Raw genomic sequence first — 13,944 nt, 5'->3', positions numbered from 1 at the left:
TTCCAGGAGTCTTTTGGGGAATGTTCCTGGATTTTTGCAATCTTAAGTGTGATGTAATGTATGAATAAGTATTCTATATTTATGTTTTTGGGGTTGTTTTTTTTTTGTCTTGTAGTGGTTGATACCAACGATCGTTTCCTGAGGAAGATAACTGTAGGACAGGCCAGCACTGAGAAAGGACATGTGCGAGAGGTATGTTATATCTATGTACAGTATATCTTTAAAATGTTATGTACATTATAACCACGTGATTATGTGTATGACCTGAGTGATAACTCACTGATTAATAATGTATTAAATTTATATGGTGCTTTTCATTACAAGTAGAATCTCAGTCGCTTAAAGTAAATACATAAATAAAAAATGTAGGCATCTTAATGGCCATTGTCTTGGCTAATGTACCACCAACCACTCATTTAGACACCTTAATTTACTGATTACTTCCAGTTTGGCTCAATGGTCGGTGCTCAAGCATTTACACTGTAATTGGGGGTAAATTACATTTTTGGTTACTCCACATATTATCAACAGGTGTGCATACAGTATGTGCACACACATCGTTGAGACATGGCGTCAAAGACTGGCGTGTACACACTATATACACACACAGAGACAGACCTTCACCCCCCCCTCGCCTTCCACAATTAAGTGTGTTGGTGTGTCAGTAACTGTCAGTATTAATGAGGGCTAAATGAAATCCTGCTAATAAACACACTTCCCTCAATGGGAAGCAAGCACCTTAAGTGAAAGCAAATGTTGAAAGCAGAAAATACTGTCCTCTCCTGGATCGTTAGCAAGCATATGCTTATGTTTATGTCCCTCCACCGTTCCCTCCCTCTTTCATCCTCTCATCACTCATCCAGTGGTGCACTCTATAGCCCCCCAGGGCCTTAGCATCGGGAGGGGTATTAGAAAATGTCCAAATGTCTAATGCCTTTACTCTGGCGATGGGTTGTCGGTATGGTTAACGATGCGGTTGTGTCGGTGTGGTTAACGATGCGGTTGTGTCGGTGTGGTTAACGATGCGGTTGTGTCGGTGTGGTTAACGATGCGGTTGTGTCGGTGTGGTTAACGATGCGGTTGTGTCGGTGTGGTTAAGGATGCGGTTGTGTCGGTGTGGTTAATGTAATTTATCTTTTACAATGTATCTTTCTCGCGCAGGCGCACACACACGCAATACCAAGGTTATTATAGTTTTGTGGTTTTATTAGTGTTAAGGTTTCTATTTGAAAATCAGGTTAGTTTCAGTTCAGATCTGATTTACTATTTCGTTTTTATATTTATTTTCAGTTTTAGTGTAAGGGACAGAAAGTAGCCTATGCATGGGAGGCTCGGAGCCATTTATGTGTTGTATAATTTGTGTTTTTGGGGATAACATCTTGCCACTGTGGGGCAGTAATGCATAAGGCAGTGGTATTCAATGTCGGGGTCGTGACCCATAGTGGGGAATTGCAGCAGAGTCAACAAAATTGTTGAGGTGTTGGGGTGGGGTCGCCAGAAATTCTGGCTAAATAAATGGGATCCCCGCTGAAAGTTTGAATACGACAGGCTGACGTAGACTCGGCGAGATGCCGACAGGCTGAGGTAGACTCGGTGAGATGCCCGACAGGCTGAGGTAGACTCTTCGAGATGCCGACAGGCTGAGGTAGACTCTGCGAGATGCCGACAGGCTGAGGTAGACTCTGCGAGATGCCGACAGGCTGAGGTAGACTCTGCGAGATGCCGACAGGCTGAGGTAGACTCTGCGAGATGCCGACAGGCTGAGGTAGACTCTGCGAGATGCCGACAGGCTGAGGTAGACTCGGCGAGATGCCGACAGGCTGAGGTAGACTCGGCGAGATGCCGACAGGCTGAGGTAGACTCGGCGAGATGCCGACAGGCTGAGGTAGACTCGGCGAGATGCCGACAGGCTGAGGTAGACTCGGCGAGATGCCGACAGGCTGAGGTAGACTCGGCGAGATGCCGACAGGCTGAGGTAGACTCGGCGAGATGCCGACAGGCTGAGGTAGACTCGGCGAGATGCCGACAGGCTGAGGTAGACTCGGCGAGATTTTTGGGTGCTGCTCGTCGCAACATCGTCTCACTGAGTCTTTAAATCATGAAGTCAATCTCAATGTGCCCCCCCAGATTCAGAGGCTTGAAAAACCCATTTGAAAAAATGCTTGAAAACCACATTAGATTTTTTTACCAAAGAATAAATACCATAAAAAACGGAAGAGGATTCATGATGGTATTTATTTTATTTAGATAATATTTTCAGTTTTTCAAACGGGTTAATCATTTTATTTCAGTTTGTAAAAAAAATAAGTTATATGTTTACTACAATATCCTTGACACACACACACACACACACACACACACAGATAAACAACAGCCCTTCCTTCCATTGTTTCCCCATCACTCTGACGCGATAAGGCTTTTGGAAAACTAGGCCACATCCATGAAACATTGCTCACTCTGCATGTGTGTTTACAAAAATGTATATTGCCTAATGCCCTGTAGAAAAGCAGTCTGGCTTGGAATCTTATCCACTGGGATGGAATCAGACTCATATGTTAGTAGTTAACATGTCAGTGTGTGTGTGTGTGTGTGTGTTATCCCTCCACTCCCTCCCTCAGCTCCCCCGCTGTTCTTTCTCAAGTGTTCTCTGTTGTGTGTGTACTCTATCTGCGTCATTCCCCTCTCTGATTCAGTTTGACTTATTTCACCTCAAGATTTTTGTGTTGCTTGAGTCTTTCCATGTCATTTCAGCAAGCCATGACACCCACCATCTCAGATTGTGCTGACATTTTCTGTAGTTAGAAAGATTGCCATTCCTGAAACCATTATTTTGTTGAAATTTGAATTTTATCTCTGAGAAATTAAGCTAATTGATTGCACTCAAATTGGCCATTTTAATTGATAGGATTCAGATAATATTCAATTAAATATAGTACCCAACATCCAATTTGGTTAACCTCTCTAGGATAGCGTCCCACCTCGACAACAGCCAGTGAAATTGCAGGGCGCCAAATTCAAAACAACAGAAATTTCATAATTAAAATTCCTCAAACATACAAGTATTTTACACAATTTTAAAGATACACTTCTTGTAAATCCAGCCACAGTGTCCGATTTCAAATAGGCTTTACGGCGAAAGCACACCAAACGATTGTTAGGTCAGCACCTAGTCACAGAAAACCATAAAGCCATTTTCCAGCCAAGGAGAGCCCTCAAAAAAATCAGAAATAGCGATTAAATGTATCACTAAGCTTTGATCTTCATCAAATGGCACTCACAGGACTTCATGTTACACAATTAATGTGTGTTTTGTTCGATAAAGTTAATCTTTATGTCCAAAAACTCATTTGAAATTGGTGTGTTATGGTCAGAAATGCATTGTCTCAAACGAACATCCGGTGAAAGTGCAGAGAGCCACATCAAATGACAGAAATACTCATAACAAACATTGATAAAAGATACAAGTGTTATGCATGGAAATATAGATAAACTTCTCCGTAATGCAACCGCTGTGTCAGATTTCAAAAACGCTTTATGGCAAAATGCACACCTTGCGATGGTCAGCGCCAAGTCACAGAAAAACATACAGCCATTTTCCAAAGGAGAGGTGTCACAAAATTTAGAAATAGCATTATAAATATTCACTTACCTTTTGATGATCTTCATCAGAATGCACTCCCAGGAATCCCAGTTCCTCAATAAGTGTTTGTTTTGTTCAATAAAGTCCATAATTTATGTCCAAATACCTCCTTTTTGTTTGCACGTTTAGTTTACAAATCCAAACTCAGGAGGCGCGGGCAAGTTCAGGCGAAATTTCAGAGTCAAATTACAGTTCGTAGAAACATGTCAAACGAGGTATAGAATCAATCTTTAGGATGTTTTTATCATAAATCTTCAATGTTTCAACTGGAGAATTTATTTGTCTTTAATGCATTGGAACACAGGTCGCTGTCACGAGCACACACAAGACTGAGCTCATGGCACTCTGCCAGACATCTGGTTGAAACAGCTCTCATTCTCTCCCCCTTCACAGTAGAAGCCTCAAGCAAGGTTCTAAAGACTGTTGGCATCTAGTGGATGCCTTATGAAGTGCAATATGACCCCACAGACACTGTATATCCAATAGGCAATGACTTGAAAAACTACAAACCTCATATTTCCCACTTCCTGGTTGGGTTTTTTCTCTGGTTTTTGCCTGCCATATGAGTTCTGTTATACTCACAGACATCATTCAAACAGTTTTAGAAACTTCAGTGTTTTCTATCCAAATCTACTAATTATATGCATATTCTAGCTTTTGGGCCTGAGTAGCAGGCAGTTTACTCTGGGCACCTTATTATCCATGCTACTCAATACTGCCCCCCAGTCCCAAAGAAGTTAATGGTCACTAGTCACAATAAATACAGAGCTGTTTCCTGATCATTTTATTGAAAAAAATAATGAATTGCATGGCAGTCTTCTATCTTATTAGGGATGTCACAATATTTTAGTCCCTAGCCCATTTCTCCAAAGCTTTGGACGTGTAGGAAAGGTCTTCATATGAGAATTGCGCTGGGATAGCGCTCTCAGAAAGTGGCCAGTTGTTGGACTATTAAAGGAGAGTTGGGTTGAATAATCAGTAGGTTGCTAAGAAAGGAATTGCTTTCATGGAGGTCTGGCTTGAGGATGTGTGAGGATGACCACACAATTTATTAACGGAATGAGCCAAATCTATTGGTTTTCTATCCAAAGTTGCAAAGGAAATGTTGTTATATATTTAATAAACACAAGAGACCAGCAGAATGGATAAGAGTGTGGCAATATAGCCAGAACAAAAAACCTGGTACTTTCACACTACTTTATGGTAAATAATGCAAGTGACTTCAATGACTAATTTCTCTGAACAGGGGAAAAACATTTCACCAGATTAACAGGAAATACATTACATAGTATGGAGAAGCAATACTCCAAGCCACAGCTTCATACTACTGGTCAAAAATAGATAACTGATGCTGTATACTGGTAGTTGGGATGGGATTGGGATTTCTTTTTATTTAAACATTTATTCCTCATGTCTTACTCATTGGTAGGAAGAAGTTTGGTCCGAATTGGATGTTGGGTACTATATTTATTGAATATTATCAGAATCTTATAAATTAAAATGACCTATTTGGGTCCAATCAATTAGCTTAATTTCTCAGAAAAATAATCTGAAAGGGTGGGTGTCAACCCTCTTTCTTGTGCTTTTTGAGGTGGAATGACCCTCGTCTCTCTCTTGTGCAGTCCCAGTTTGACATAGCAGTGGCCATTGATGCTGTGTTTGTGTTTTAGTGTGTGTGTGTGTGTACATATTTCTCTCCTGTGTAGACCCAGTTTGACATAGCAGTGGCCATTGAGATTTTGATATCGTCTGTAAATACACACAATGTTTCTCTCCCCCTGTGTAGACCCAGTTTGACATAGCGGTGGCCAGTGAGATCATGGCTATCCTGGCCCTGGCTGATGGACTGGGGGACATGAAAACCAGACTGGGACGTATGGTGGTGGGCAGCAGCCGCAGTGGACAGCCCGTCACAGCAGAGGACCTGGTAATATAATCATATAATAAATACCATTATCCAAAATCATGCGTGCATACATTTTACATAAGGTTGGCCCCAGGAATCGAACCCACAATCCTTGTGTGTGTGTGTGTGTGTGTGTGTGTGTGTGTGAGAGAGAGAGAGCTAAACGGTTTCAGTTAGGGCTAATCAGTTGCAGTATTGTTCCACTTAAAGACATCAGTCAGAAATTACTTTAATAGCCATAGCGTACTTTAACATCAGCCTATAAAACATTACGAAGGCTGTCATATGTCAAGACCTCTTCACTAAGCTCGCTTTGTCTCTCTTGTCCTTCCTGATTATCTTGTCAAGTGTAGATTTGGCTCGATATGTGTTACTTAAACTCAGTCAACACATTAACATTATCACAGATTTCATGAGACAAATGTTTCATTTTGGTGTTATATTAAGGTTGGTAGCAACATGGAAAATCATTGTGGAAATCCGTTGCAGCTCCAATCGACTACAAAATCCACAATGCAATGCTTTCTATTGGGTGGCAAGCAACTAGCTAGGTAGATACTCATATATATATATATATATATATATATATATATATATATATATATATATATATATATATATATATATATAGTGTGCATGTGGACAACCGTTCAAATTAGTGGATTCGGCTATTTCAGCTACACCCGTTGCCGACAGGTGTATAAAATCGAGCACACAGCCATGCAATCTACATAGACAAACATTGGCAGTAGAATGGCCTTACTGAGGAGCTCAGTGACTTTCAACGTGGCACCATCATAGGATGCCACCTTTCCAACAAGTCTGTTCGTCTACTTCTGTACTGCTAGAACTGCCCTGGTCAACTATAAGTGCTGTTATTGTGAAGTGGAAACGTCTAGTTGCAACAACGGCTCAGTCGTGAAGTGGTAAGCCACACAAGCTCACAGAATGGGACCGCCGAGTGCTGTAACGCATAAAAATCATCTGTCCTTTGTTGCAACACTCACTACCGAGTTCTAAACTGCCTCTGGAAGCAACGTCAGCACAAGAACTGTTCGTTGGGAGCTTCATGAAAGGGGTTTCCATGGCTGAGCAGCTGCACACAAGCCTAAGATCACCATGCGCAATGCCAAGTCTCGGCTGGTGTGGTGTAAAGCTTGCCGCCATTGTACTCTGGAGCAGGTGTCCACATACTTTTGGTCTAGTGTAGCTAGCAAACGTAGCTAATACACTAATAGCAAAGGCAATATCAGCATGTAACATAGCTAGTTACCTGTAAAATCGCCAAAAGAAACTGCACTATAAATTTAGGAGTCTACAATCTCACATTGTTCAACATGTAGATCGATGTCCCTCAGAGTGGAGTCTTAACATTCACAACAGCAGGTATACTTTTGAGGAGATGGGGAAACTTTGCCCATGCTACATCAATGGGCTGCGCGGTGCATTCTGGACAATTGTTGGACAAAGCGCGCTCTCTTTCAAGGAGTGAATGGGTCTATTGGGCACTAGCTCAAAAACTCAACATTAGCTAGAATTTCATCAACAAGAAGTACAACATTACAAATATTTTCCGAGATGTGAGATGATTAACTTGCTATCTGTAGTATCGTATAGCTTTGGAATCGTGACATTACATACTTTCGAGGAAAATAGGAATGTTTCTCTTTGAGAAGGGATTGCTTGATGATTAGTTTAGCAACCGCATGACACAGCTTGACAACGTGAACGTGATTGGTCGACAGTCTGCTGGATGGGGCATTATGTGTTCACTCATTCATTGGATTTCTATCTTCTTTCTATAATATCTCTGGCAACAGTAACTCTAATGAACTTATCCTCTGCAGCAGAGGTAATTCGCTTGATGGTTTTTGTGACTTGAAGAAACTTTCAAAGTTCTTTTGAATTTTTTTGAATTGACTGACCTTAGTGTCTTTAAAGTAATGATGGACTGTCGTTTCTCTCTGCTTATTTGAACCTTTCTTGCCATAATATGGACTTGGTCTTTTACCAAATAGGGCCATCTTCTGTATACCAACCCTACCTTGTCACAACACAACTGATTAGCTCAAATGCATTAAGAAGGAAAGAAATTCCACAAATGTACTTTTAACAAGGCACACATGTTAATTGAAGTGCGTCCAGCTGACTACCTCATGAAGCTGGTTGAGAGAATGCCAAGATTGTGCAAAGCTGTTATTTCATAGTTTTGATGTCTTCACTATTATTCTACAATGTAGAGAATAGTAAAAAAATACAGAAAAACCCTGGAATGAGTAGGTGTGTCCAAACTTTCGACTGGTACTGTATATATTATTTAATATATGTAAAGACTACATCAAATTAAGGTTAGTCTGATGGGTGACAATATTAGCCTATCACTTGTGAATTATGCATTATCACTTGTTAATGATGCCCAGCTTGTGCAGTAAGGCAAATCATAGTGGCACACCTTATAGAGTATGGCCTATATGTTTTGCTAATGTTTGAAATAACAGCTGAAGTTACACATAACTTCTTAAAATTAAGCACGTTAACCTGCTTTCCAACAGGTGTAGACCCTAACTGGCATACATAGGCTGCTAGTGAGTTTCAAGTTTGGGGAAGATAATTTTAACCATAAAAATGCACATTTTATAATAAAGAATCACATGCATAATCACATTTATCTTCACTTTTGAGAACAGTGCAAATGCAATCAAATCCAACACTTATCATCAAAACAGCTTATCATATTTTTATAGCTCACCTCACTGTGATTAATGTGAATAAAGTTTGCCAGCAGATTGCAACAGTGTAAACCATATGAACAGCGCTTTCTAAGGTGATGATGAATTAAAAACCCCCATATGTATATTAGAGTTTATGCATATGAGCCCAGGCCCAAAAATAAAAAATAAAATTATGATTGTACCATTATACAATACATAGTCTACTACATATTAAGATTTCTTTGATATATAATTTAGTGTGGACTGTATTATTGTGCACACTAGATGGACTGGTTACCTTATGCTACGCTCCAACATGTATATCCATGAGTCTGGACAGAACGTATAGCCTTAGACCATGCTGTTGATTCATTGATTGTGCAGGGCGGCTTACAGTTAGTCTACATTAGTGAACTAGTATTTGATTTTGAACAGCCTAGTAATAGGGATTGTTGTTTTAATTTAAAAATGTATTTTCTTGTTTGGGTGACATTACCTTTAGCTATACAGAATCTCACCTCCATGCGTTTCCATCTCTTCCCCCTCTATTCCTTTCTCGAGTGCGCAGACTGGCTGTCAACAGTTAAGTTAAATGTGTTTCGTAGCAAAAACATTTTAATATCGATGTTCCCAAACAGATTTTCACTTTTCCCAAATTAACTACTGGGTAGCTGCAGGAACAAGGTTGGAGAGCCCATGGCATAGAGTTTGGGCGGAACATCACCTTTCTGGCAGCGAGAGCATACTCCTCAAACAGTGGTTGATGCGTGCAGTGAAATAAGTGGTGTTGTATTTATTTCTCAGCTGGTCATATTATGCTCCGCTATAAAACAGAAGTAGCCTACCAAACAGACCGGCGGGAAAGCCAGAGTCCTCCAATCCCTATTGGAGTGCAGACAGATGTCTTTTCCCCTCCCCCTGTTCCTAACCATTTAATCATGGACCATTCTAAATGTAAAATGATTTGACAGCTGTGCAGCCTGAGGCAAGGTTCTTTCTCAAATCAATAGCAGATAGTCGCTCCATGCAGCCCATATGTTTTGATTTCTATGACATTCTAAGGTTTGTTTCATTCACAACTAAATTGACCAAATAACTCTAAATCTGGCATTTAGGACCTTTTTCAAGTGATCACTTTTACTCTTAATATCCACTTCATATGCACTCTTGGTCCATAATACATGTTTTTTTTCCCAGCTAAGTTAAATTATATTCTTCTTAATGTAAAATAATGGTACTTATAACCATATATTTTCACTTAAATGAACAAGCCTATGGCATGGAGCATAGCCAGACATACAGTAAGCCAACTCATATTCTGTTCTTCTGAAATACATTTTCTTCATATCATGTTTCTTTAGACTTGACTAAAATATATTGTGATGGTGTATATTTAAATAGATTTGTGTGTGTGTGTATGTACAGTGGGGCAAAAAAGTATTTAGTCAGCCACCAATTGTGCAAGTTCTCCCAATTAAAAAGATGAGAGAGGCCTGTAATTTTCATCATAGGTGCACTTCAACTATGACAGACAAAATGAGAGAAAAAAAATCCAGAAAATCACATTGTAGGATTTTTAATTTATTTATTTGCAAATTATGGTGGAAAATAAGTATTTGGTCACCTACAAACAAGCAAGATTTCTGGCTCTCACAGACGTGTAACTTATTCTTTAAGAGGCTCCTCTGTCCTCCACTCGTTACCTGTACTAATGGCACCTGTTTGAAATTGTTATCAGTATAAAAGACACCTGTCCACAACCTCAAACAGCCACACTCCAAACTCCACTATGGCCAAGACCAAAGAGCTGGACACCAGAAACAAAATTGTAGGCCTGCACCAGGCTGGGAAGACTGAATCTGCAATAGGTAAGCAGCTTGGTTTGAAGAAATCAACTGTGGGAGCAATTATTAGGAAATGGAAGACATACAAGACCACTGATAATCTCCCTCGATCTGGGGCTCCACGCAAGATCTCACCCTGTGGGGTCAAAATGATCACAAGAACGGTGAGCAAAAATCCCTGAACCACACCTAGTGAATGACCCGCAGAGAGCTGGGACCAAAGTAACAAAGCCTACCATCAGTAACACACTACGCCGCCAGGGACTCAAATCCTGCAGTGCCCCTGCTTAAGCCAATACATGTCCAGGCCTGTCTGAAGTTTGCTAGAGAGCATTTGGATGATCCAGAAAAAGATTGGGAGAATGTCATATGGTCAGATGAAACCAAAATATAACTTTTTGGTAAAAACTCTACTTGTCGTGTTTGGAGGACAAAGAATGCTGAGTTGCATCCAAAGAACACCATACCTACTGTGAAGCATGGGGGTGGAAACATCATGCTTTGGGGGTGTTTTTCTGCAAAGGGACCAGGACGACTGATCCGTGTAAAGGAAAGAATGAATGGGGCCATGTATCGTGAGATTTTGAGTGAAAACCTCCTTCCATCAGCAAGGGCATTGAAGATGAAACGTGGCTGGGTCTTTCAGCATGACAATGAACCCAAACACACCGCCCGGGCAACGAAGGAGTGGCTTCGTAAGAAGCATTTCAAGGTCCTGGAGTGGCCTAGCCAGTCTCCAGATCTCAACCCCATAGAAAATCTTTGGAGGGAGTTGAAAGTCTGTGTTGCCCAGCAACAGCCCCAAAACATCACTGCTCTAGAGGAGATCTGCATGGAGGAATGGGCCAAAATACCAGCAACAGTGTGTGAAAACCTTGTGAAGACTTACCGAAAACGTTTTACCTATATCATTGCCAACAAAGGGTATATAACAAAGTATTGAGAAACTTTTGTTATTGACCAAATACTTATTTTCCACCATAATTTGCAAATAAATTCATTAAAAATCCTACAATGTGATTTTCTGCATTTTTTTTTCTAATTTTGTCTGTCATAGTTGAAATGTACCAATGATGAAAATGACAGGCCTCTCATCTTTTTAAGTGGGAGAACTTGCACAATTGGTGGCTGACTAAATATTCCCCCACTGTATGTGTGGAAGCCTGGAAATGCTAAACGGTCAATTACCGTGAGACCAGCAGTCTTTTGTATGACCAATAACCGACTGACAAAATTTCATGACCGCCACAGCCCTAAGTAGGAATATCACAAAAATATGCTCAATGGCTCATTCGAGAGAAGGGATCCCCCCGAGTTATGACATCGGCTAGTATTGAAATCTGACATGTATGATAGACGTTTTTGTGATCTGGAAGTTATATTCCTATTAACTTCCAGTGTAGCGAGAGAGACTTTATCACAGTGTTACGTCATACTGGCCGGATTTCTGCCTGCTTGAACGCCACTAACTCGGATACAAATGAAGACAGGAAATGACTCAGGGATTCGATAGAACGTCACTCAGAGATGCACAAAAACAATATAACATTCAAAATGGATGAACCTTTGCTCGTAGAGGTCAAGTTTATGGTGTTATTATAGGTAAAAAGTAGCTTCCCCACCAGGTTTTGTAGGGATTTAACCCCTAGTGACCCTCCACTATCATGTCCCTGCCATTATGGAGACTAGGCAGGGTGGTTGCTGGGCCTCTCAGGAGACAGAGGAGCTTGAGCACGCAACATGGATCTCGTTTGACCCAAAATGGCCTCCAGCTGCCCTTGAATCCCATAACTATTAGCTCCACTGTGGAGCCATGTTGGCCCAGGTGGCTCTGACACCCCCCCCTCCCAAACTGGATGTGGTGGTGGTGGTGTTGCGCCATATAGGCCTGGCTCACTGAGGAGGATCCCATATTCTGTTATGGATAATCAGGAATGCCGCAGTGACTGGAAAACACACAACCAGGCCAGACTGGATTTTGGAAATGATGATAAGTAGGGATGGGCCGTGTGTGTCATAGATATGTGCATGGAAATATGGGTTTTGGTTTTGAATTGCTTTAACAGCCGTTTTATTGTGTGGTTTGCATGCTTACTGGTTATTTTATTGGTAGGATACTGTAAAATCCCTTCAAGAATTTCAGCACTAACAACTTCTCTTTCTCTCTCTCAGGGTGTGAGTGGAGCACTTGCGGTGCTCATGAAGGATGCCATCAAGCCTACCCTTATGCAGACCCTAGAAGTGAGTCTCTAACCACACATCCTCGTTGCTATCCAAGCATGAGATGAAGACCGTTATAGAGGGAGGACAACGATGTTGTCAAAGACAGGGTGATGACTGCACTGTTGTTCAGGAATATCCAGAAAATTCCACGTAGGCTATCAGAGCAATTTTTTCTAAACTTTTGCTATTTTATTAACACCTATCCAATCCTCTTAGATTTATACATTCCAAGTTCATAGAGACTGGGAAATGAGTGTAGCTAAGAGCAGTTGTTTAGTATTGAACTGAAGAGCAAGAGCAATCAGTTGAGGTTGGGTATGATGGTCCAGACGTTTACCCTGCCTCTCCGTACATCTGCATCTCATTGTTCTCTGAGACATGACCGTGTACGTTCAGACACTCAGACACACACACAAACACACACACACGCACACGTGTGACCTCTGACTGGCCCATGCTAGTGGAAACGCCCATACCCGATTCTCTCTGAGGCGATGGAGGAATAGAGATGGAGGGAGACAGAGATTAGGGCTGATGGACTGAATGATTAAACTGATAAAGAGCTGGAATACATCTTGATCTGTCCCCCTCTGACTGCTGGGGCTGGTCTGTCTGTAGTGGACCTGCCCTCAGGGAGAGCCTCTGGAACCGTCTCCAGAGCAATGTCATTATGCCTTCCATTGTTGAACAGTCTAATTGAATGATTCTAATTGATTACATTACAAGGAGAACTGTAGAATTAATTATAATTTAATGATTGTAAATAATTAATGTTTCAATGACCACACAATGGAAACTCAAATACTGGATAAAATCAGTCCAACTCACTGGTTATTTGGAACCTGGATGCTGATTGAAGGAGTCCCAAAACTCCTGCATATCAACCAAAGTACCATGACGTGTAAATGTGGTAATTTCACTGTCCTGCAGCCCAGGCAGGAAATTCATTAACTCTCGGGGGACAAAATCATCAACACATTATTTTTCAGTGGTTTACAAAAGTTGGGGGTTGTATAAACCTACATATGACCGACCTGTGCAATAATGTGTCATTTTACAAATGCGATCTCTTCAGCACCAATAGCCTAGCTAGCCCAAGAATGAATGTACGCAGTGCGACCTATGTAGGCCTATTGGATATTTATTAAATCATTATTTATTGAAGTTCTTGTCTCTCATCATCATCATTGAATCTCTGCTAGCTAGCTAAATTCCTATGATTTTTTTTAGCATAGCATAGCAAAGTCAAATGAATAAAATGATTAAGTGACGACTGGGACAAAACACGAAAAAATAACTAACAACCAGACCGCATGGGCAGCAACTTTACTCGTTAAAATATTATTTACTTTAAAAAATGTCATCAGTATTTTTATAAATATGTTGGCAATATCAGCAACAATGCCCTCACACCCAGGAATTTTTGTGTGTCACACAAAAATTCCTGGATCCTCAGAAATGATTGCTTAAATGTTAGTTCAATGAAGATTTAACAGCCCCTTGTAATGTCATCAATTAAAATGTTCAATAATTGACAGCATATGTATGCAAACGTTGAAGGGGTTAGAAACTAGGAAATGTTAGTTGTTGGCTGGCTACTTTTTTGTTTTGGGAGGTGGT

The 13,944-nt window shown here is 40.8% G+C and overlaps 1 protein-coding gene across 4 annotated transcripts in view; it reads left to right on the top strand.

Moving 5' to 3' along the window:
- The window catches only part of LOC139407242 (methylenetetrahydrofolate dehydrogenase (NADP+ dependent) 1 like), an 88,318-nt gene that overhangs the window by 26,978 nt on the left and 47,396 nt on the right, over positions 1 to 13,944 (top strand). For all 4 annotated transcript variants that reach the window (XM_071150842.1, XM_071150843.1, XM_071150841.1 and 1 more), the window contains exons 16-18: positions 116 to 192; positions 5,427 to 5,567; positions 12,274 to 12,342. In XM_071150842.1, the coding sequence (XP_071006943.1) occupies positions 116 to 192; positions 5,427 to 5,567; positions 12,274 to 12,342 (287 nt within the window). The remainder of the gene's footprint in view (positions 1 to 115; positions 193 to 5,426; positions 5,568 to 12,273; positions 12,343 to 13,944) is intronic.

The sequence above is a fragment of the Oncorhynchus clarkii genome, chromosome 4, assembly GCF_045791955.1.
Source record: "Oncorhynchus clarkii lewisi isolate Uvic-CL-2024 chromosome 4, UVic_Ocla_1.0, whole genome shotgun sequence".
NCBI lineage: Eukaryota > Metazoa > Chordata > Actinopteri > Salmoniformes > Salmonidae > Oncorhynchus > Oncorhynchus clarkii.
This window is presented reverse-complemented; position numbering and strand designations above follow the sequence as displayed.